Here is a 24,314-nt window from a genome sequence, read left to right on the forward strand (position 1 = left end):
ATGGGGGAAGAGGAACCAGGGAGGGGGGAGGAGGAGGGAGCTCGGGGCACGGAGGGCACAGCTTGGAGGGGCACGGGAGAGGGGAGGGGCACCGGGAAGGGGGCAGAATTCACTCACGGGCGACGAAATGCTGAGCGAAGGTCGAGGTCGGCAGGACCGATGGCCTCTTTGGGGAGAGGGAGGGAGGGAAGGCGGGAGGAGAGAAACGGAGGCAATTCAAAGAGGAGGAGGAGAAGGAGAGGGCTGGGAGAAGCCCTTCTCTGCCCCCATTATCTGACATTCCCTGGGGAGATGCGAAGTCCTCTTCTTCTCTGATCCCTTGCAGGGGATCTCAAAGCCCTTAAAGACTGCTCTTCCCTTCCTTCTCTCTTCCCGCCATCTCTAGGAGGATTTTATAGAGGACTCGGAACCAATGAGCTACAACCTCAGAATTGGAAGGACGGCAGCCGCTCTCTATCCAACCCGTCTATTTTACAGCTGAGGAAACTGAGGCGTAGACAAGGCTAAGGGACTTGGCTAAGGTTGGCCTTAGTTTCTTCGTCTGTAAAATGAGGGTGTTGGACTCAATGATCTCTAAGCATCCTTCAAACTCTAAATGTGGTCCTGGGCCTTTTGAGGGTGGCCCAAAGGAACAGAATTAGAACACAGGACTTCGATTGATCCTGAATTAGAACACAGGGCTCTTGCCAACACCCTACCCCTCCTCATGGGTCCTTTGATTTTCTGGCCCTTTCCCAGGAGGGTGGGAGGGATGGACACAACGTTCTCCTAGAAGAAACAGCCCTAGAGCCGGGCCTCAGGAGTGATGGGTCTGGACCCCTACATTCTCTTGTATGCGAATGGCTCCCATTTTTCTTCTCTCTCCCCTCTGTGCCTAGCATGGTGCTAGGCAAATGGGGCTACTTGGTAGGCAGGATTAAGTCAAGCCCTCGAGAAGCCTAAGGAGATGAGGACAGGAGAAGACAAGGCCCCCCGGCCCCCCTGGACGGCCTGGGCAGCTCCGGTGGCCAGGCCTTTGCTCAAATCGCCCACATCGATTAAGTGCCCCCCTCTGTGCCAGGCCAGGCCCTGGTGCATTCGCTGGTCACTCCCTTGACCTGGTAATAGTAACAGCAGTTCACAGCCATCCGGTGCTTTACAGAATTGTCTCCCTCGACCCTCCCAACAGCCTTCTGAGGAAAGGAACATTTTCCCCATTTTACAAAGAGAAAGAAGGCTCCGAGAGGTTGACTGACTTGGGCAGGGTCACCCAGCAGACCCTCGTGAGAGGTAGGATTTGAACTCTGGTCCTCCTGAGTCCAGGTCTTGGGTTCTCTCCATTACGCTGCGCTGCCCACCTACTCACCGTGGACCGTGAGGTTAAAGTTGCAGCTGTCGAATTTATCCTTGGTGGAAACCTCACAGCGGTAGCCGCCGGCGTAGGCTGCCTGGACCTCGGAGATGTGGAGCTCGAAGAGGTAGACCTTTGGCCGGCAGAGAGTCGGGGCGGGTGAGAACCAGGGGACCTGCTCCCTGGGGTGCTCACGGCCAGCTCCCCTCAAGCCCACCTTCCCTCCACCTTCGCTCTATCCCTAAGCCTGAGCCCAGCGGCTTCCTCCACCGCTCTTCCGCCATGTTCTAGCCCCCTTCCAGGCGGCCTCCATCCTCTGCTTTCCTGAGGCTGCCTGGAGTCGTAGGATTTAAGAGATCTGGGTTGTCATCCCGGCATGCTGCTCCCTAGCGGGGTGACTTTGGTTGGGTCTTTTCCCTTCTCTTGCTCTTGATTTCCTCCTCTGTCAAATAGGGAAAGATTCTTGGGCTCCCGGATGGGAACGGAACACATCCAGAGCTGGATGGGAAATTTAGAAGCCATCGAATCCCTCCTCATTTAGCAGCTGAGAAAACCAAGACCCAGAAAGTTTCAGGAATTTCCCCAAGTTTGCATAGAGACAGAATCTGAACTCAGGTCTTCAAGGTCTAACATCCATAATTCCTTTCACTATATCATTAAGAAAGGGCCTGGGGGGGGGGGGGAAGCAGCTGGGTAGCTCAGTGGATGGAGAGCCAGGCCTAGTGATGGGAGGTCCTAGGTTCAAATCCGGCCTCAGACACTTCCCAGCTGTGTGACCCTGGGCAAGTCACTTGACCCCCATTGCCCACCCTTACCACTCTTCCACCTAGGAACCAATACACAGAAGTTAAGGGTTTAAAAAAAAAAAAAGGTCCTGGGTTCAAGTATGGCCTCAGACACTTCCCAGCTGGGTGACCCTGGACAAGCCACTTCACCCCCATGGTCCACCCTTACCGCTCTTCCACCTAGGAGCCAATACAGAAGTTAAAGGTTAAGAAAAAAAATTTAAAAAAAAAATAGGGTCAGTGGGCACTGTGAAGAGAGAGCCAGGCCTGGAGATGAGAAGACCTGGGTTCAAATGTGGCCTCAGACATTCCTTAGTTGTGTGACCCTGGACGAGTCACTTAACCCCAATTGCTTAGCCTTTGCCCCTCTTCAGTCTTAGAACTGTTTCTAGGATAGAAATATAGGTTTAAAAACAAAAGGATGGGGCTAAGACTTGGATCTGTGATTTTGTCTGGCCAGGGGGAACTACAAGGCAAGGTTCTTTGCGATTTAGAATCTTAGAGCCTCCAGCAGTTACGCAGCCAGTATGTGTCAGAGGGAGGATTTGAACTCAGGTCTTCCTAGCTGCAAGTGTGGCTCTCTACCACCTCGAAAATGTTAGTTCCAGGATGCTGCGGCCGGTGGCCAGCGCCCCACCCACTTGGCATCCCCGCCCCAGGTCTCCCTCATCCCAACCTTGCTGGCCCGGTCGTAGCTGTCGTGTAGCTGCAAATTCTTCCCCACTTTGCCGCTCAGATCCATCCACTTCCCCTTGAACCACTTGACCACGGGAGGCTTCAGGAGGCTGGCCCCGGCCACCTGGGCTGAGAAAGTGATGCTGTCCCCTGGGAAGAAGGAAGGTGTGGGGAGAGGGATGAGCCCGGCTGCTCCATCGCCTTTCTTCCTCGTGGTGCGCAGGGGACCAGGAGCCAGGCGCCTGGGATTCGAATCCTGGGCCTGGTCCTTCTCAGCCTCAGGACCAGAGGCCAGTTGTTTCCCCCTCTATAAAATAGGGGTAATAATACTCTCTTGCCTGCCTCAGGGGATCATTTTAAGGAAGGTGGGTCTTGGAGAACCCTTGGCAAACCCTAAAGCATCATAAGAAGGTGCTGGTTAGGACAGACTCCCCTGGGTCAGCCCTGGGCCAGCTGCCCCCAGGGAGAAGCCTCTGGACATGGCTGGGCTGACCCTCAGACAACAGGCACAGGATCCATCAGTAGGCCTATCAGTCAAAGCCTTGCCAGCTCACTGGGGCCTCCTGCGCTTAGTCTACACTGGCGTTGCCTTTAAGAATTCAGGATCAACAAGAGACATGAATAGGCAATTTTCAGGTAAAGAAATCAAAACTATCAATAAGCACATGAGAAAGTGTTCTAAATCTCTAATAATTAGAGAAATGCAAATCAAAACAACTCTGAGGTATCACCTCACACCTAGCAGATTGGCTAAAATGATAGAAGGGGAGAGTAATGAATGCTGGAGGGGATGTGGCAAAATTGGGACATTAATGCATTGCTGGTGGAGTTGTGAACTGATCCGGCCATTCTGGCTGGCAATTTGGAATCATGCTCAAAGGGCTATAAAAAAATGCCTGCCCTTTGATCCAGCCATACCATTACTGGGTTTGTACCCCAAAGAGATCATAGATAAACAGACTTGTACGAAAATATTTATAGCTGCTCTTTTTGTGGTGGCAACAAATTGGAAAAGGAGGGAATGTCCTTCAATTGGGGAATGGCTGAACAAACTGTGGTATATGCGGGTGATGGAATACTATTGTGCTAAAAGGAATAATAAACTGGAGGAATTCCATGTGAACTGGAGAGACCTCTGGGAACAGATGCAGAGCGAAAGGAGCAGAGCCAGAAGAACATTGTACACAGAGACTGATATACTGTGGTAAAATCGAATGTAATGGACCTCTGTACCAGCAGCACTGCAATGACCCAGGACACCTCTAAGGGATTTATGGTAAAGATGCTACCCACATTCAGAAGAAGAACTGCAGGAGAGGAAACATATAAGATAAACAATTGCTTGAATGCATGGGCTGAGGCGGACATGAATGGGAAATAGACCCTGAACAAGGACACATGCTACAACCAGTGGAAATGTGCGTTGGCCATGGGTGGGGGGAGAGCGGGGGGGTGAAGGGGAAAGTAGGGGCATAAAGTATGTAAACAGATTAAAAATGAATATTAATAAATGTCTAATAAAAAAAAGAAAGAAAAAAAAAGAATTCAGGATCAAGAGTCAGTGCCAAGGTGTGAGCTGGCACTACCACCAGGAGCCCCAGTGTCTTCATGATAGGGGCACAGCTTTCTTCTCCCCAGGGCGAAGTGACTACCTGACTGACCCTTCCCTTTCCTCCGGCCCCTCCAGGGTCCTGGGGCCATGGTGACGCTTTCCCTTGACCACCTTCTTGCTGGAGCAGAATCTCTCCCCTCCCCACAATCGCCAGTTTCCTACTGCCTTCTCTTTGCCCTGGAATCCCTCTATCGTTATTAAATAGCTCACCTTGCTATGTCCTGCCCTCCCTTTGAGAGGTCGCTTTGGGGTCCATCTTCCACAGGAGCCCTTTCCCGGCCCCCCTCGATCCCTAGTGCTCTGCCCCCCCAAACTACTGCGTATCTAACTATGGTGTCTAAATACTTACGTATTTATTAACTTTGTACTTACACTGTATGTTTTTTCTTATATATTCTTGTCTCCCGCCCCCCCCCCCCTTAGGATGAGAGCTCACAGGCAGGAGGGATTGTTTCATCCTTTGTATTCATATGCCAGTGCCCAACACTATGCCTGGCACAACACAAACTCTTGGATACTTTGGGATGGATTTGATTTTGATTTCGATTTCTACTTCCCTCCTCTGGCTTCCTGACTGTGATTCTGAGAAAATCACTTCTCATTTGTTCTTCCCAACAAACCTGCCAGGTGAGAGGCAGTTCATATATCCATTTTACAGATAGGAAGACTGAGGCTCAGAGAGATTGAGTGGCTCAGGATTACCCAATTCGTAAGAATGCGTCAGGATTTGAACTTGGCTCTTCCTGTCTCCAAGCCCAGCACTATTTACAATATCATGCTAGCCCTTCATTGGGGATCTTGGCCACCCACTATCTTTTGGTCTTCATTAAAAGCCTTTCCCCGGCTGCCATCCTTCAGCAACCCCTTCTCCATCCAAGTTGACTCCATCCAGCCTATCTGGTTGTTACTTTCATTAATTGGGATCCCTCGATCTCTCTTTTCCTCCAAGCTCAGTCCAGGACTCACTGTCCTCTCTGCCCCAGTTCTCCACCCACCTCCACCCCTGCCTCCCTGTTTCTCCACCCCGGACTCTTGTGGCTTATGTCTCCCATCCACCTCCCCAGGGGTGAACATCTCGGAGCCAGTCCATCTTTCCCTCCCCTTCTATCCCATTTCACCTCTTTTGCCTCGGATGCTGGAATTCCTGGGTAGCCTTGACTGTGATGAGTTATTGAAATAAGAAGTTAGTGCAGGGAAAGGAGTGTAAGTTGTTCTTTTTACTATTCAGCTCCCCAACCCTACAAGCACTCACCCACAGTCACCTCGCCATCCTGGGGCCGGGTCACAAACAGGCCGATGGGGTCCCCCGAAACCGCTTCACAGGTGGCTAGAAGAGACCTCGGCAAGTTGGCCTCTCAGTTTGGGGCTTCAAATGCCTCTTCCTACCCCAACCCGGGTCCTCTCTCACCTTCGCCGTTGGGAGGGCATCCTTCGGACCCCGGAGCGGGAGCATCACCTGGGGCAGGAGGCTCGGAGGGCAAAAGGCCTTCACAGGGGGTAGGAGCATCATTGGGGGCCGGAACCGAATCGGGCTTTTCTGGGTGGGACCAGAATAAGGAGTTATTGATGGGAAGGGGTTTCGTCTTAACATCTGCCCCCCTGAGCTCCCCTCTCCAATTCCCAGAAGTCACTTCTACTTGGATATTTCAGGAGCCCGTTGAACTCCCTTAAGCCCTCCTGGCTCCCCTTCTTGACGCCCCTGGTTCGGTTAAAGGCACGTCTCCTCCCGGACGCCCAGGCTCGAAGCCTCCAAGTCAGCTTTGAGTCATCCCTCTCCTGCCAACCCAACCTTGCTGATTCACCTCTGAAGTCCCCCCTCCCGTCCATTTCCCTTTGGACTATGGTATCGGCCTTCCTCCATAAAGTCTTCTCGGATTCCTCCACTTGTTAGCGTCCTCACTTTCCTCCAACGACCCATTTATTTGTCTGTCTGTCCTCTACACCCTTCTTCCTCCCTGGCACAACATCATTTCTTGGAGGCTCTTTTCTCGTAGCCACAGTGCCTGGCAATGCTTGGGACACCGGTAGGGGACGGGGATGGTGTGTGAGTGTGGGATCTCTCGGTCCCAGCACAGGCTGCCATTTTCTCCAGAATAGCAAGTTGCCTAGACCGGGAGAGGGTCAATCCCTTTCCCAGGGGCCAGTTTCTCGAGGCTGCCCTGAGCTGGGCCCCAGGAAGCTGCCAGCTGGCCCAGACTAAGCCCTGGTCCTCGGGAGGGGCGGGCGCCCAAGGGGAGGCGGGAGACGTGCCCTCTCCCCCAAGAGGATGCCCTGAACCCCCGGAGGAGGGCCGGGAAGGCCACCCACCTGCCTCTTTGACTTTCAGCTCGAACTTGACCTTCGAGGTGCCCGCAATGACCGCATAGAGCCCCTGGTCGTCGGGCCCCACGTCCTGCACGGTCAGAGTGTGCCGCGTGCCTTCGGACGTCAGCACGTACTTGTCACTGGCCGTGATGTCGCCGCCCGCCCTCTGCCAGCGCAGCTTCAGGCCTGCCCGCTCGGTCTCGGCTTCGAACAAGGCCGAGCTGCCCACCGCTGCCTCGGCCGTTTTGGGCTTCTTGCTAAATGCTGAAACTGAGGAGCGGTTGAGGTTCGCCCTTCGGCTTTAGGAAGCTCCCCTTTTCTCCCTTCATCACCGCCCATCGATGACCAGCCTCGGAAAGATCCCTTAATCGCCCCAACCCCCCGCCTCCTGGGGAAGTTCCGGCCTCCTCAGTCCTTCCATGAGGGGTTCGTTATCAGGAGGAGGCCCAGAGAGGGACAGATTTAGCCAGATTCCGGGGGGAGAGCAGGTTCCCCGTTTCCCGGCCCTTCCCTCCTTGCTCAGTCGGGAGAGAAAGAGTTGGATTCAGAAGGGAAGGGGAAGGCAGCCTGGTGGGTAGGAGGGCCAGGGGGCTTTCTGGCCTCCTCCAGATCCAGGATCCCGTCATTCCCCCACAATAGAGTGACTTCCCCAAGCCCCACCACAGAACGCATCCCCCCAACTCTTTTCTCATCCTGGTCCAGCCCCCCCCCAATCCCAAATATCTCCTTCCTCCAAGGCTCTGGGGGCACGCACGGCCCAGACTCTGCCCGATGCTCTCTCTTCAGGCACCACGACCATCCTCTCTCTCCCTGCCCAGGAGTCCCGTGGTAGAGTCCCCTGAGTCCTAGCCATGGTGCCCTCTCCAAGGCAGCTTGCCAGCCCTGAGCGTGGCGGCAGAAGACCTGGGTTCAAATCCCAGCTTAGCCACTTCTTATTTATACAACATTCCCCATCTGTAAAACGAGGGGCATCGTATTATCCGAGTACTTCATGCCAAGGTCAGTCTCTGTTTCTTGGGCTCTGGGTTGGGGGGGAGAGGCAGGGAGGAGGGGAGGAAATGAGGAGAATTCTGGGCCTGCCTGGAATTTGGCTAAATTTATCTCTGGGCCTCAGACTGATAACGGGCAGCTGCGAGAAGCTTTGGGGGGCTGGGGAGGGAAGTAGTGAAAGCCAGGTGCCAGGAGGGGGATACCTGGGCTCAGACGCCCTTTTTGCTGGGTGACCTTGGAGGGCAGAGGATTAGAAAGGAATGGGGAGTGACTCCTGCCACCCACTGCGGGGCAAGGGGATTAGGGAACCCCAAAGTTAGGGCTCTCTGGCTATACCCTATACTCCTCCCCCCAACGAGGGGGCTCATCCCTAATCCAAGAGCCACCTATGACCGGGGGGGTGGGGGAAGGGGTCAGAATTGGCAGGGCAAAGCCCCTTCCTCTCTCTGGGGCTTCCTTCTTTGGGAAGATCATAGACTTAAAAATGGAAAGGACAGCGAAGGCCATCATGTCCAGCCCTCTCGTCATCCAGATGAGAAGACGGAGGCCCACAGAGGTTGTGACTTGCCCAAGGTCACCCAGGTAGTCACTGCCAAAGCCTGGATTTATGACATCATAGGATAATGGTCAAAGAGGTGAGGGGGTCCTTAGAGATCATCTCTCCGACTCCCCCCTTATTTAGAAAATGAGGAAATTGAGGTTTAGACAAAGAAATGGACTTGCCCAAGGTCACCCAGATAATAAGTGACCAAGCCAGCCCTCGAGTCCTCGTCTTGGGGACCCTCTTTCTGTGACCCCCATTGCTCTGTGTTTGGGGAGTGTACCCCTCTTTTGCCTCAGACCTTCCCGGCTCCCTGTTCACTTCTTGGGCCAGTGGGATGGCAGTGTGCGGGGTAGCAGGGGGAGATCCCAGGTCCATGAGCCACTTCCCTTCTCCAGGGTAGCCCACCCATTCCAGGCCTGCTCTCTCAGCCCCTTTGACGCCCCCCATCCCTTTATGCCCGGATCCCTCCCGCCCCAGCTTCCCACCCCAGCTCTCTACCTGCTTTCTTCCCCGGCTCGGGCATCCTGAGAAGGTCTCTTGGGCGCTGGGCACTGACCGAAGGGGCCGGAGCAGACAGAGGGAGTGAGATTGCCGGCGTCTCGGGCCCTATAAAGCATCCCGGCCCTCCCCCAGCCTTATCGCCAGGGGCTCCTTATCAGCTGCGGGCCAGGGCGAGGACTAAATATAGGCAAATTCCAGGGAGCAGAGAGCCCCCCACCCCCACCCCAAGTGGGGAGATAGAGCCGGGGCTGGGGAAGGCACCTCTCCGAAGCTCAGCTTGCGGCCGTGGCTCTGAGCAGGCTCCCTCAGGCTCTCTCCCATGTCCTCTCTGAGTCGGTGGTCCAGACCCACTCCCCATCCTCTAGCCTAGGGATGCCCAGCCTCCCCTGGCACCCGCCTGATGGCCCTCCCATCCTGGCTGATCCCACTGGACTGGCGGCCTTCATTTCCCCCCACCCCTCGTGTGCCCTCACCTGTCCCATTATCTTTCTGTCCCCATTCAGGGACTCCCCGTGGCCATCGGGCAGAGGGCAGAGACAGCACAATCTGGGGGTCGCGGGCCCAGGACGTGAAGGGAGCTGGACATGGTGGGAAAGTAGCCTTGGACCTTCCGCCTGAAAACCAGACTTCAAAGGAACGTGGCACGGCCACAATGGGGAAACACTTGCCTCTAGAGTCAATGGACCTGGGTTCAAGTCCTGCCTCTGATGCCTGCTACGTGGGTGACCTGAACCACTCAGGCCTCAGTTTCCCTACTTGTAAAATGAGGGGATTGGTCAAGATGTCCCTCAAGGTTGTTTCCAGGCTAGAGATCCGTACCGTGCCTGCTCTAATGCTAGCTGTATGACCAGAGAGAAGTCAAGTCATCTCCCAACTTCTGTTCCTTTAATTATAAAACGAGGTTAATAAGCATTTTACAAACTACCTCACGGGGTTGTGGTGAGGAAAGGGCTTTGCAAAATTTAAAGAATAGGGAATGGGGGCAGCTGGGTGGCTCAGTGGATTGAGAGTCAGGCCTAGAAATAGGAGGTCCTGGATTCAAATGTGGCCTCAGATATTTCCTAGCTGTGTGACCCTGGGCAAGTCACTTAAGCCCCATTGCTTTGTCCTTACTGCTCTTCTGCCTTGGAGCCAATACTCAGTATCGATTCTAAGATGGACGGTGAGGGTTAAAAAAAAAAACCCTCAAAGGATTATGCAGTGGTTCCCAAACTTTTTTGGCCTACCACCCCCTTTCCAGAAAAAATATTACTTAGCGCCCCCTGTCACATACTATCACCGCTCCCTTACAGTTATTCACCGCCCCAAATGCACCTGTGGCCGTCACCATGCCTCTGGATCGCTGCAGCACCCACCAGGGGGCAGTGGCGCCCACTTTGGGAATCACTGGATTATAGAAATGGGAGTTATTATTATTATATTACTGTGTTGCTTCCTCCAGGTAGAATGCAAGCAAGGCCCTTGAGGACAAGGACTAGTTCATCCAATCTAATCAATTAACATTTATTAGGCACCGAAGTACCAGGCATTGGGCTAAACTGGGGATACAATGAATAAAAAGATAGTCCTTGCCCTCAGGGATTTTACAATCTAAATGGGAAGACAAAACATAAAGGATTAAGGAAAGGGGGGTGGGATGCCAGGGGGTACTTGGCACTGGGCATCTTGTTCTGTGGAGCTGAAATCAGGCAGGGCAGTGGATGTATAGTGGAATGGTGAGCTGAGAGTCCAGGATCTGCCCTCTGTAAGGGCAGGCATTGGAGGAGGGTGGTCATCCACTCCAGCCTCCAGGCAGAGGGGAGAGGAATTTGAGGAAGGTGGAATCAATCAAGGCTTGACTTAGCAGCATGGTAGTGAGTTTAGAAGTGATGAGCTTATCCTGAAAGGGACATCTCTATCCCTGGCCCCTAACACACTGTCGGACACTAGGAGGTGTTTAATAAATGGTGACCTCACCCTCCTAAGATGCCATCTTTTCCTTCTTCCTCATGATGCCTAACCTTGTCCTTCATTTTTACCAGGTCTTTCAATCCCTCTGCCCCTCAGTTCCTTTCCAGGCCATTATCCTGCACATTCTTCCCTTGACTCCTTGGTGAATCAGTTCAACTCAACGCTATCCTCTCTCAAGTCCTTTGTCCCCATTTCCTTTTGCTGATCACTTGGAACCTGAGATAATTCCCATCATCTGCTTCATCTCACATCACTCAGATGTCTTATACTACCATCCCTCCTTTGCCTCAGTCTCCCATGAAGAAGTCTCCCTTCTCTCTGCCAAAGCAAATGACTCTGCACGTATCCTTAACCTCGTCCCCTGCAAGCGCATCCAGCAGATTACTTCCTCTATTATCTCCTCTCTCTCTTTCTCTCTCTTTCTGTCTCTCTGTCTCTCTCTCACTGTCTCATTTTTTATTTCTCCCAATCCACTCTCTTTCCCTCTTGTCTACATTACAGCCACATCTCCTTCATCTTTTAAAGAAACCCCATTTGATCCTACCATCCCTGTTAGCTATATCCTGTATCACTCTTTCCCTACTTGGGTAAACTCCTTGAGAAAGCCATCTACATTCATTGCCTCCATTCATCTCCTCCCTCTTATTTTTAAACCTTCTGTATCCTACTTCAGGCTTATAATTCAATTGAAACCACCTTCTCCAAAGTCATCAGTGATTTCTTAATTGCCAGATCTGATGGACTTTTCTCAATCTTCATCTTTCCTGACTTCTCTATAGCCTTTGACACTAGTGATCACGCTCTTCTTCTTGATACTTTCTTTTAGGGGTTTTTTTTTTTTTTTTGACACTTTTCTCCTGGGTATTCTCTTACCTGTCAGACCATTTATTCTTAGTGTCTCTTTTTTTTTTTTTTTTTTGGAAATAATGATTTTTTTTCAATCATGGAGAAAGCATTAATGCAATTTTAACAGAGCCCTTCCTCCATTATCTTTCCTCCATCACCCAAAAGAACACACTTGTAACTGTTGAAGATCTCAACTTCTCAAGTCATCCTACCACCCCACTAACTCTCTACTCTTCTAGGGGAATCTCTCTTGGAAACACCTTTTCGTATCTTGTGCTTGATTTTTTTTTTTCAAAATCACAAACTACAGTACACAGGAAGGATGATGAAGAGAATCCAGCAGTGTGGCATATAAGAAACTCAACACCACAGTGAATTCATCACTGTTGGCAGCCAGAGCAAAATGCCATGGGGGGATGCTAACTATGCACGTTTTCTGGTTCCTTTTTCTCTGTCAGCGGAGGCCCTTTTGTGGCTACTTCTCTACCTCTGACATTCAGCTGTGATTCTGGAGTGACAAGGTGGAGTCAAAGGAAATTACTTCCTAGTCCGAGTCTGAACTCTCATTTGATTTAGAGCTGTGCTTTTTTGCCTTTTTCTTCTCCTTTTTCCTTTTCTTATGTTTCTCTTTCTTCTTCTTTCTCTTATGCTTCTCCTTACATGCTGAGGAGCTGGAACGACTGCCATCTTCTTCTGAGGCAGAATCTTCCAGTGGCTCCTTTAACTTCTGAATCCTCACGTCTTTTTCGTGCCGCGTATTCTCTCTTATGATGGCATACGTGGGGTCTTGGGGTGCTACCCTGAATTGTTCTAACTTCTGATCGCCTTTGCTAAAGAATGGCATTCTTGGTCGCCTGTTCTGTGCCCACAGCGTTGCATCACCGTGGCTTCTTTCCCCAGGGGCACCCAGAGTCCTTTAGTTGGAGCTCGAGCCACGAGTTCTCCGGCACGTTCACTGCCTGGCATATCTGGGATACAGTCTCCCGGCTTAGTCTCGTCTTCCTCAGTAAGTCCAGGACAAGGTTTTCCATAAAAGGACTCGGGGCGCTGCGGCTGCTACTGCTGCTGTGCGTCCCGCCGACAGTGCTTCTGCTCCAGCTCCGTGGCCTCCCGGGCACACTTAGCGGCACAGGTTACGTCCTTGTGGTCTCTCTAGTCAATGAACTCCTGTGGCTCCCTATTACCTCCAGGATCCAATGTAAAATCCTCTGCTGGGCATGGAAAGCCATCCGCCGCTTGGCTGCCTCCTACCTTCCCAGCCTTCTTAAGGCTTTCTCCCCACTGCCCATCCCGCAAGGCGGTGGCGACACCTTGCCTCTGCCCTGTCGGTCTCCTGTGCCTGAAGTGCTCTCCCTCCTCACGGGTGCCTTTGGGCTTTGCTGGCTTCCTTAAAGCTTTCAGCTTCCTTCCTTCTACAGGAGTTTTTTTTCAGGGTCCCCCATGGCTAGCACCTTCCCTCTGAGATGACCTTCCATCTACTCTGTATCTGTCTGAGATGTATACAGCCCTTTTTTTACCCCCCCTTGCCTTCTCTCTTAGAATCAATACTAGAATTTATTAGCTAATTGTTTAATAAATGCTTGTTCAGGGGAAGCTAATTAACTCAGTGGAAAAAAGCACCAGGCCTGGAGTCCGGGGATCCTGGGTTCAAATTGGACCTTAGATACTTCCTAGCAGTGTGACCCTGGACAAGTCACTGAACCCCCATTGCCTACCCTTTCCTGCTCTTCTACCTTAAAATTGATACTAGGACAGAAGGTAAGGGTTTAGGAAAATAAATAATAATAATAATAATAATAATAATAATAAATGCTCATTCATGGACTAGTGATTAATTAAGCATTGATAGTGATGAATTTCCTCAGTTCGAGGATGGAATTCCAGACAGATGCTGCTTTGTGCCCCGGTGCTTCCTTTGTCCCCCCTCAATGGAGAATCCTTTCAGCAGAACATGCATGCCGTGCGGGCAGGGACTCTGGAGTGGGGACTTTTAGGGGTTTGGTCTTTGGCTTTTTATTCCCCGTGACTTAGAAAGTGTCTGGAAATCGACCGGGCGACAACTATCTATTAATCGGCATATGTGTCCTATGGGGGCAGCTAAGGGGGGCAGGGGGTAGGGAAGCAGGGGTGGCCTCGGGGAGATCCGAGTCCACATCAGGCCTCCGACACTTGCCAGCTGTGGGGCCTTGGGCAAGTCATTGGCCTCAGTTGCTCATCTGTAAAATGGGGACCCACCGGGGAAGGAAATGGCAAACCACTTCATCATTTTTGCCAAGAAAGCCCTTTGGGTGAGTCCATGGGCCGAGAAGAGTGGGAGGTATGTGAAGGGCTGAACAATCACAACAACGTGCCTGATGCTAGAGGCGGAAATGAAGCCATCGTGGCCTGTGAGCTTCCCATCTGTCTGGGGCAGAAAAGGCCAGATTGGGGTTGATGTGGAATGAGCTGAGAGCTTTGCCGGAGGGTTCCAGCGTGCCGTAGAACCACAGAACCGAAGCGGACCCTCTGAAGTTCTGACGATCGTTGTCTTTCTTTTTTATTTATAATATTTTTCCATGGTTACATGATTCGTGTTTCTCTCCCCCCTCTTGCCTCCCTCCTCCCTGAGCTGATGAGCAATTCCGCGGGTTATACACGTATCATCAACAATCGTTTTATTCCAACCATTTCCAGTGGCCAGGCGCATCCTTAATGGAGAAGACACGAGGTAAGGAGCGCTTTTCTCAGGCGCTCAGGGACATCTCGGGGAAAGAATCTGCGGGGCTATGATACACGGGTACCTCAGGGCGGCCCCCCGGCCCCCGCCTCTGGGCCTCGGGAATCCTCGGGTCTGCTTTCTCGCTCCTCCCTCCCCCCTTTGCTGTGGTCCGGCCCTGCCTGAAGCCGGGGAGCAGGACGCCCCCGAACGTTAGAGCTGGGCCCAACGTGGGAGTCGGTGGGCTCTGATGGAGGGGGGCTATCAAAGCGCGAGGGCTTCCGGCCCCGTCTGGCTCGCTCGACACGCGGATGGGCCGCCTCCCCGTCGCTGGGGAGCGTCCGGACAGCCGAGGCGGGTGAGGACGGGCCTCCACGGAAAGGTGGACGTCCGGGGGGCACCTCGGCATATAAATTAAAGAGCGGCGATGCCTTCTGTGAAATGACTCCCTGCTTTGTACAAAGGATTCCCTGGAAGATTCCTTTAATGAGGGAGGCGCCCCGTCCGGTGATCAGAGGATTCCATGGACAGAAACTGGGTTTACAGGCAGGGCCCGACGGGGGGGCAGCGAGGCGGCTCCCTGAGGTCCGGGGTTGGCTTGAGGGGAAATCCCTGAGTGAAAGGGGAGGAAGACAAGCTGGGGGGCAGCTGGAGACCTCGGAGGAGGGAGGGGAGGCCAGAGGTCAGGACACCTCCAAGGTCCATCGCCCACCCGGACTGTACAGGCGTCCCAGAAACGTGGGCTTAATGCTACAGGCAGAGGGGAAGCTAATGCGGCAGGGTCTGGCCTCCTGCCCCGGCACCGGTGCCAGCCTTGGGCACGGCCCTCCCCTCCTGTCCCACGGAGGCAGGGTCAGGGGTGCGGGGGTGCCAGGGCCCGGCGTGGGGTGGGCAGGCAGGCTGGGGCGCTCAGTGGGGTGGGTGCCTCCGATCCACCAGGGTCCCCCGCCCCAGCACCTCCCCGCTGAACTGGTAGGTGAGCTTCTTCTTCACCTTCTTGACTTCGCCCGTCTTGCCGTAGTTCCGAAGGGCCCGCGCCATCTTCTGGTACGTCATCTTTTTCCGGTTCCCCTTCTGGATGCCCCAGCGGTGGGCCAGGGCCTCCTTGTGCTTGGAGGAGAACTGGAAAGTGCCCTTGTCCTTGTCTACCCACCAGATGCTGTCCTTCATGTCCCCACTGCGCAGAAGGTCCAGGAGAAACTGGTAGAGGCGGATCTTCTTTTTGCTGCCTGGAAGGGACAGAGCGGCCGTCAGCTTATGTCCCAGGCCCGGCCCTCCTCGGCCCGCCTCGGGGCCCGGCCACGGTCCGAGGGCCCCCTCGCTGCCCCGAAGCCCAGGGCTTGGAGCGGGAGGGGACCCTCGTGGGACCGACGAGGACACAGGCACAGGGAGGAGGACATTATCGGGGACAAAGGCCCGATGGGGCGCCTCGAGTCTGAGACAGAGAATGGGCAGCGGGGAGAAGGGGGGGAGGGAAAAGCTCGTCACGGGCCAGACAGAGCGAGGGGCCCCGGAAAGGCCGCCGAGATCTTGGGGGGACGCTGTGTGACCCTGGGCGAGTCACTGAAGCGCCCGGCCTAGCCCTCGGCACCTCCCGCCTCGCCCATACTCAGTGTGGATTCTAAGATGGAGGGGAAGCTTTCGAACAGAACAAAAACGAGCCGAAGGAACTTGTCTCTGAACCAGCTCTGGAAAAGCCTCCTGCGGGCGGAGGGCCGCCAGGGATGGGCTGGTCTCCCAAGTGCGTGAGGCAGGCCCCAGGCTTCGGGGTGCCGCCCCCAGAGATCCCTCCCGGCTCGTGGCCCAGGCTGGCCGGGCACCTTTGTGCCAGCACGGCGAGCCGGGAGGCCGGGCCGGCCAGCTACTGACCTGTCTCTCCGTGCAGGATTCCCGGGCCGGGCTCGAGGGCCTCCGTCTCCCCGTCCGACACTTCCAGCGGGGGGCTCTGCCGCTCCCCTTCTTCCTCGTCAGAGCTGGGCTGGGTGGGAGACGTGTACTGAAGGCACATGCAGGGCATGTACGAGACCTGGGAGGAAGGCAGAGGGGCCAGTGAGGGGAGCTGGGACACGGGGCCGGGGAGGAGGACATCAGCGAGCAGAGGAGAGAGAGGCAGAAACATGGCGTCACGGAGGGCTCGGCGGCCGCTTGGGGAATGCTGGGAGTGGGCCGTTCAGGGACGCGGGAGCGGGGTTTGAGGGGGCCCCAGGGAAGGGGAAGTCAGTCAAGGGGTGCCAAGCCCGGTAGGTCACCGTCATCAGGGGAGACCATTGGGAGGGTGCCGCAGGGCTTGGGTGATCAGTAAGACGAGGAGGGTGCGCTGGGTAAACTGAGGGGAAAAGGGACGGATCGAGGGCGAGTCAAAAACATCGGGGTTTCTTGGAGGGTCAGCGGGGATAGGAAAGGGCTTTGGGGGGGCTGCAGTCCTGTACTTTAGACCTGGAAAGGACTTTAGAAGCCATTAAATCCATCCGCCCCTTCAGAGGTCATAAAATCCATCCCCCATTTTACAGCTGGAGAAACTGAGGCCCAGAGGCTTTCAGCGCATTTCCAAAGGTCACTGGGAGGGAGGAGAATCAGCAGTCTTTGGAGTTGGGGGATCTCTGAGAGGGTTAATACGATTAGGAACGTGTGCCTAAAGGTCAGCCGAGGGTGGTGAGCATCATTCGATTCACTGAGGCCAAAAGGGAGTCCTGGAGGCTCAGCTGGAGAGAAGGAGGCTTCTTGGAGGGTCCTTGAGGCCAGGGCTTTGGGGGCTCACGAAGGTGTCCGTGAGGCCAGGAGGCGGGGATAGAGAATCGGCTGGGGGAGCCTTTGCTTGTTGGCTGGCTGGTCCAACGGGACCCACGTTACTGGGGCATCTATCGGCGAGTCTTAAGCCAGTGTGGGGGCTGGCGGGGATTGAGGGGATAACAGGGCCCTAGAAGGTCAGTCAGGACGGCGTTCAGGTGGTTTTGGGGTGCTAAATGTTTGTGGGATCTGGGAGCATCCTGGAGGGTAACGAGAAAGTCAGTGGGGGCTGGGTGGACCTTAGGGGTCGTTAAGCCCAATCTCTTCATTTTACAGATGGGGAAACTGAGACCTAGAGAGATTAGGTAACTTAGGCTCATGGCTCCAGAGCTGGAAGGGACCTTAGAGGCCACCTAGCCTAACTTTCCCATTTTACAGATGGGGAAACTGAGACCCAGAAATGTAAGGGACTGGCGCAGAGTCACACAGGGAGCTAGAGGCAGTGGTAGGTTCTGAAGCTCCGAATCCATCGCTCCAGGCTGGAGTATGGGAGGTCAGTCAGGGGGTCAGCAGGGGTGGCAGTTGGCACTCTGGCCGTTGGCAGGAAGCCGTGTTGGGTAAGAGCTCACGTCGGCTTCCTGTGATGGCCCAGGCAGCCTCACCACAGCCGCCTGGGAGGGCTCTCCTGGGACAGACGGGGATGGGGATGGGGACGAGACGGAGGAGGAGAGAGAGAAGGAGCCAGAGGCTGGCGCCGGGCTGCCCCCGGAGGCAGGGCTCCTACCTGGTGGCTGATGCTGCCGTGGGCGGTGGTCATGGGGGTGTCCAGCACGTGCATTTGCTCCAGTTCCATGTGGCGGTAAAGCTGCTGCAGCTGGGGGGGCTGGACGCTCTGGAGCTCCGTGAAGTGGTTCTCGGGGAAGTTTTCAAACTCATTGTGCATGTGATGGGGGTGGAAGTCCCAGTAGTGATCTAGGGGGAGTGGAGAGGCTGTCAGAGAGGGAGACTCTGGGGGAATCAGGGAATCCACAGGCTCCAAGGGTTGGGGGACCTGAAAGCTAGTGGGAGAAGGGCCTCGGCGTCCAACGACCTCATTTTACAGAAAAGGAAACTGAGGCACAGATTTGGGGAAGTGACAAGTAGCCAAGTAGCAAAGCCAGGATTCCTTTTTTTTTTTTTTAAAGCCCTTCCCTTTCATCTTAGAATCAATCCTGGGTATTGGCTCCAAGGTAGAAGAGTGGTAAGGGTGGGCAATTGAGGTTAAGAGACTTGCTCAGAGTCACACAGCTGGAAATGTCTGAGGCCAGATTTGAACCCAGGACCTCCCGTCTCTAGGCCTGGCCCTCAATCCACTGAGCCACCCAGCTGCCCCCAGGTTTCTCGAATCCAGGTCCTTTGCCCACCCTTCTCTTTGCTCCTCTTCCATCTCTCGATGAACCCTGAACCCCCCTGTCCATAGACACACATCACCAACAGCAAAATAGATCCACAATAATAACAGCTTGCGTTTATCTGGGCTCTGAGGTTCACAAAGAGCTTTGCTTCCCTCTCTGAGGGGCAGCTGCTACAAGCGTCATTATACCCATTTTACAGATGAGGAAATAAGACTCCTGGGGGTGAAGGACTAGCCCAAGATCACGCAGCTTCTGGGTATCAGAGGTGGTTCTTGGACCTCAGAGCCAGACCCAGAGGTGGACGAACCTGGAATCCCAGAGGACTGTCCCAGGCGCAGACCTGTCCTGGGAAGTTTGGCGCTTGTTCAAGCTTGTTCTTTGGAATAACCCAAGAGAAACGTGGGCTAGGATTTCCCAAAAGAGTCAAAGTCACTTACCTCCATCTGCCAATTACATGGACCAATGGAGTCAAGAGAGCCGGGTTCAAATCCCAGCTGGGACACTTTCTAACTGCATCACCTTCGGCGTGTTCCTTCCCCTCTGATCTTAGTTTATTCCTTGTAAAATTAGGCCAATAATGGCAGGACTGTTGTGTGAGGAATGGCTTGAAGTGCTTTAGGACAGTGAGGTATTTTTGGATGGTCTCTTCTGGCTGTGTCCTGAAGGAGTTCTTAGAGGCGACAGAAGGAAAATGCCAGCTCTGGAGGGTCTTTCCAAGTTGGAAAGAGCATGGGCTGGGGCGGGCAGGTAGCACAGTGGGTTGACCACCAGGCCTACAGTTGGGAGGATCTGGGTTCAAATCTCACCTCAGACATGTCGTAGCTGTGTGACCCTGGGCAAGTCACTTAACCCCAATTGCCTAGCCCTTACTGCTCTTCTGCCTTAGATTAATACAAAGACAGAAGGTAAGGGAGAAAGAGAGAGACAGATAGATAGAGACAGAGAAAAAGAAAGAGACAGAAACAGAGACAGAGAGAAAGAGACACAGAGACAAGAGAGAGACACAGAGGCAGAGAGAGACAGAGACAAGAGACACAGAGAAACAGACACACAGAGACAGGGACAGAGAGACAGAGACACAGAGACACAGAGAAAAGAGAGAGACACAGAGGTAGAGAGAGACAGAGACAGAGACAAGAGACACAGAGAAACAGACAGACACAGAGACAGGGAGAGCCTGCTCCTGGGCTGGGCTGGCCTGGGCTAGGGACCAGCCAGGCTTCTCTCAGGGAAGCCGGTGTCCAGTTGGTTCCAGGAATGAGGTTTTGGCCGCAGCTGCTCCGGAAGACTGTCTCTCAGGACCTTCTAGGGTTGCATCTGGGTCAGCAGAACTCCCTGGACAGCCCCAGACACTGGACTTATGGGAGTCTGTTTCTCCAATTCTGTGGCCCAGTCAAACTGGCCTTCTTGCTGATCCCTGTAGCATCTCCCATCTCCATACCTTTGCCCGGGCTGTCCCTGATGTCTGGAGCACCAGCTTGCAGGAGGCCTTCCCTGAGGTTTCAATGCCTCCTCTGGGAACTATCCTACCCTTGTTCCATTTGATCAGATGAGATACTACCTGGGAAGCCCCAGCAGGTGCTCGGTCAATGCTGTTTCCTCCCTCTGCCCCCTCTCACAGGGGCTGTTGCCCATCAGAACAAGAGCTCCTGGAGAACACGGATTGCTCCGTGTTTGGATTTGAACCATTTGGGCCAGATCTGTGATTTCCTTGGAAAAGGGATGTCCAGTGAGGAAAACTGCCTTTCCAGTGTAGACTGGCAGGGCTGCGGTGTAGACCAGCAGCTGCTTGGGGGCATAGAGAGCCTAAGCTACCCCAAAATGCACATCCTCCCTGCTTCAGTGGTGGGACTTGAACTCAAGTCTTCCGATGACCATTCTCTATCCACGATGCCCGCCGCTTCTCACTCTGCACCACAGTGATCGATTACGACGTCGCTGGTTGGATCAATTTAATCCAACCGCACCAACACTGGTTAAGTCAAGCAGACAAAACAGGTGACGTCATGGTTCTAGAGCCAGAAGGGCTGCGAGGCCTTCGAGTCTTAGAGCTGAAGCCACAGAAGCCCAGAACCGTTGGTTGTGGGATTTACCTAAGATCACCCAGCCTGGAAGAAAGTGCCGGAGCCTGCAGACAGTCCAAGCCACCGAGAAGTTCCCTTCTACTGCGGGGAGACCCAGAAGCCAGCGGGAGATGCCCCGCAAAGAGCAGCACTCATCTTCGGTAGCAGGAAGCCTCGCCCTCTCCCTGCACTTCTGACCCTTCTGGGCAGCTCCAGCCAGTGGACAGAGGAACAGACAGAGACATCGATGGATCCATTGCAGCTCTTTTGGTGGAGAAGCCCTCAGGGGATGGGATTGAGTTATAAGGTGAAGGGGGAAGTTTCAGAGAAATCCCTGAAAGACTTGCATGGACTGATGCAGAGCCAAGTGACCACTGGGAGCACCATTTATACCATACCGACCACTTGGTAAAGTCAGCAGCTCTGAAAGCTCTGGGAGCTCTGATCATCAATGGCCGATCAAACGTGGTGGCCACCTCCCGACATGAAGAAGGGCATATATTTGGGGGGGGGTGCAACGTGGATTTGTTTTGCTTGTCTGCACTTGTTAAGGATTTTTCTTTTTCTTTTCTTTTTCCCAGGGGGAGAAAAAATGCTTTTTAAATGAAAAAATTACAATAAAAATATTAGAAAATTTGTGCCACATGTCATTTGGCCACATTATTTATAGTGGCTCAAATATGGCTTTTGTAGCCATTTCTCCAAAAAGTTAGGTCTGAGGCGCGAAATTCCTCCCATTTTAGAAATCTTTACAAAGTGTTTTCTCAAGGTCCCTTCTAGTTCGAACACTGTGCCTTTATGGTTCATCCTACAGTTGTCATTGTCCCTGTTTTCTATATGGTCCACATAAGCTCATTAGCTTAATTCTAATTAATCTAATAAGGTCAGATGTCCAGAGAGCAACCCATTACATCCCTGCAGGGGCCTAGGGCTGCCCCAAGGAGTCAAGGATGTTTTCCTCTAGTACCATCTTCAAGAGCCCCCATCTGTGGGTCCCCCCCAATATTATCAGTTGGGGCATTGAGCTGTTAAGTGACTTCCATGACCACACAGCCAATAAGTTTCAGAGCCAAGATTTGGGTGGGAGTGTTCTGATTCATCATCAGAATGGGAACTATTTCCACTTCGCCATGTACCCACTCAGCTGCTTCTCTTTTGCATCCTTCCTCTGTGTTGTTTAATCCTTCAGTCATGTCCCACTTTGGGGTTTTGTGGCAGATGCTGGAATGGTTTGCCATTTCCTTTTTTGTTTGTTTGTTTTTGTTTTTGTTTTTTGTGTATGTGATTAAAAAATTTTTTTCCAGATTACATACCAATATAATTTTTTAAAGCCATTTCCATGAGCAAGCAGAGATTAAGTGACTTGGCCAAGGTCACTGAGCTAGGAAATTTCTGAAGCTAGATTTGAACCCAGATCTTCCTGATTCCAAGCCTAACTCTCTATCCACTGTGCCACCTTAGTTGCCCCTTCCTCTGGGTAGTCCATAGAAAGAGAATTGGATTTAGAGTTAAAGGTCTTGGGTTCAAATCTCATCTTTGTTACTTACAAATATGTGAAACCTTAGGGAAGTCACATAGCTTATATGTCTGAAAGTCAAGGAGGGGGTTGGACTAGATGGTTCCCTTCCAATTCTAGCTCTTTGATCCTAGATTTTTCTTTTTTAACTTATACTTTCTATTTTAGTAATGACTGAGACAGAAGGGCAAGGACTGGGTAATTGGAGTCAAGTGACTTGCTCAGGATCACACTGCTAGCAAGTGTCTGAGCCCACATTTGAACCCAGGACATCCCATCTCCAGGTCTGGCACTCTATCCACTGTGCTATCCTAACCTATGTCTGAGGACTCCAAGTTCTGGTAAGTTCTACCAAGGTATAGAGGCTTCAAGGATGGGCCAGATAATCGGAGAACCAGACTAGATAAGTAGTGGCCGACCACCGCTTGGGAATTCTTCAGCCCTAATAACCATGAATCCTTACAGCCTTGGGTCCAGATCTAGCTCTCTATTTGTTTCTGTAGAGAAATTCAATTTGTTTTAGAGCATTTTGCTTTAAAACACCTTCGCCAGGAACCTGGCCTGCCCCAAACTGGGGGGCCACCTGTTCAGCAATGAGATGCAGGGACAACGTAAGGACCCCCATTTTCTTGCAGATCTCATAAACTATCCCTGAAGAGGATGGCCAAGGAGGATTTTCCAATGAGCAAGGGCAGCATTGGTTGAGGGTTCCAGTGGACTGACTGCCAAGGGGCTTCCTTGGGATGATCTCTTGGCCCCAGGGCAGAAGGGGGTGCCATGGTCCACCCAGCCCAGGGTTCTTCCTTTGACAGGGACACCAGAGGCAGTTTCGGGGAGGACTACCCCAGATCTCGGATGTAACCTCTGAAGTGAGGCCCACGTCCTCAGCATCTCCAGGGGCCCATAACCAGCCCCCGTGGCGATCTCCTCTAGGAACTTATTTCTGTCTCAACCATTCCGTTCGGACTCTCCACACTTTCTCCTCCAGGCTCCATCGACCTTCTCATGCTGGAAGATCCCTCCAGCTCCTGGCCCTTTCCTCCTGGAGCCTCCATTTTCAGGAAAGGCCCCCAGGTCAGTCATGCTCAATCTCCCTGGCTCGCCAACTGAAATTCCTTTCTGGGCCTTTTCTTCTGTTTGGAACCTCCCCACCACCACCCCCCACGTGCTTCTTAGCACAGGGACAAGTACACAGTAAGCTTTAAAAAAAAAACTAACTAAAAAACTAAAAAAAAAACATGTTTTAAAAATAAGTTCTTGTATTTGTTGTTGATGAGCATTTATTAAAAGCCTATTGGGGGCAGCTGGGTAGCTCAGTGGATTGAGAGTCAGGCCTAGAGATGGGAGGTCCTAGGTTCAAATCCGGCCTCAGACACTTCCCAGCTGTGTGACCCTGGGCAAGTCACTTGACCCCCATTGCCCACCCTTACCACTCTTCCACCTATGAGACAATACACCGAAGTTAAGGGTTTAAAAAAAAAAGCCTATTATGGGGCTCAGTGGATGGAAAACCAGGCCCAGAGATAGGGGGTCCTAAGTTCAAATCTGGCCTCAGACACTTTCTAGCTGAGTGACCCTGGACAAGTCACTTAACACCCATTGCCTGGTCCTTCCTGTTCTCCTGCCCTGTTTCACATAAGAGTTTAAAATAAAATTTTAAGCCTATTATGTGTAAGTTCACTACAGAACAGTCCCTGCTGTTGAGGAACCTACGTCCTACTCTAGTCTGTTGTGATGTTATAATAAGTCCCAGAAGTTTTCCACCCACTGTGGGAAGCAAGGACTTCCCTTATATCCTGAACATTTCTCTTTCTGGCTTCCAGGGGGACCCCCTAATTCTAATACTCTGGAATTTGGCGATTGGGCCCGGGGCTTCCTGTTGGCCTGCTACAGCCAATTCGGGCCCAGAACCTTCAGCCTCTGACTTTTCAGGCCACTTGACTTGAGTCTGTTCTTAAATGCTAGAGTCATACATTTTGAGAGAGAAGGGACTTTGGCTCTAGTCCAACCCCCTCATTTACAGAGGAGGGAACTAAGGCCCAGAGAGGAGAAGGGCCTTGCCCAAGGTCACAGAGTGGAAAACCGCCTGTCTAGGATGCCTTCTTGAAGCACAGGTCGGACCAGGTTACACCTCTGCTCAAGAATCTGCAGGGGCTCCCTCTGGCCTCTCTGTTGGGTTTTGAAATCCCTGCACAATGTGTCTCCTGCTTCCCTTTCCCAGCTTATGGCCTGTTACCCTCCTACAAACTACAGTACAGCTAAACTGACCTGCTTTCCATCTCTTGCCCATGTCTGTTCTCCAGGCCTGGAGGGCTCTCTCTCTCTCTCTCTCTCTCTCTTTCTCTCTCTCTCTCTCTCTCTCTCTCTCTCTCTCTCTCTCTC

General features: G+C 52.9%; 2 protein-coding genes and 1 pseudogene across 2 annotated transcripts in view; all 3 read right to left on the bottom strand.

Annotated features, from left to right (window-relative positions):
• The window catches only part of MYBPC3 (myosin binding protein C3), a 26,758-nt gene extending 17,992 nt beyond the window's left edge, over positions 1–8,766 (bottom strand). Inside the window, exons 1-7 of the mRNA XM_044681864.1 lie at positions 8,739–8,766; positions 6,710–6,976; positions 5,811–5,939; positions 5,655–5,729; positions 2,792–2,940; positions 1,346–1,463; positions 118–166 (exon numbers count right to left, since the gene is read on the bottom strand). Of these exons, the coding sequence (XP_044537799.1) occupies positions 118–166; positions 1,346–1,463; positions 2,792–2,940; positions 5,655–5,729; positions 5,811–5,939; positions 6,710–6,976; positions 8,739–8,763 (812 nt within the window). The 5' untranslated portion in view covers positions 8,764–8,766. The remainder of the gene's footprint in view (positions 1–117; positions 167–1,345; positions 1,464–2,791; positions 2,941–5,654; positions 5,730–5,810; positions 5,940–6,709; positions 6,977–8,738) is intronic.
• A 3,193-nt stretch (positions 8,767–11,959) lies between these two features.
• LOC123252579 lies at positions 11,960–12,766 on the bottom strand (annotated as a pseudogene).
• Positions 12,767–14,094: 1,328 nt separating this feature from the next.
• The window catches only part of SPI1 (Spi-1 proto-oncogene), a 19,860-nt gene continuing 9,640 nt past the window's right edge, over positions 14,095–24,314 (bottom strand). Inside the window, exons 3-5 of the mRNA XM_044682429.1 lie at positions 17,744–17,931; positions 16,102–16,258; positions 14,095–15,461 (exon numbers count right to left, since the gene is read on the bottom strand). Coding sequence (XP_044538364.1) covers positions 15,142–15,461; positions 16,102–16,258; positions 17,744–17,931 — 665 coding nt within the window. The 3' untranslated portion in view covers positions 14,095–15,141. The remainder of the gene's footprint in view (positions 15,462–16,101; positions 16,259–17,743; positions 17,932–24,314) is intronic.

The sequence above is a fragment of the Gracilinanus agilis genome, chromosome 6 (assembly GCF_016433145.1).
Source record: "Gracilinanus agilis isolate LMUSP501 chromosome 6, AgileGrace, whole genome shotgun sequence".
NCBI lineage: Eukaryota > Metazoa > Chordata > Mammalia > Didelphimorphia > Didelphidae > Gracilinanus > Gracilinanus agilis.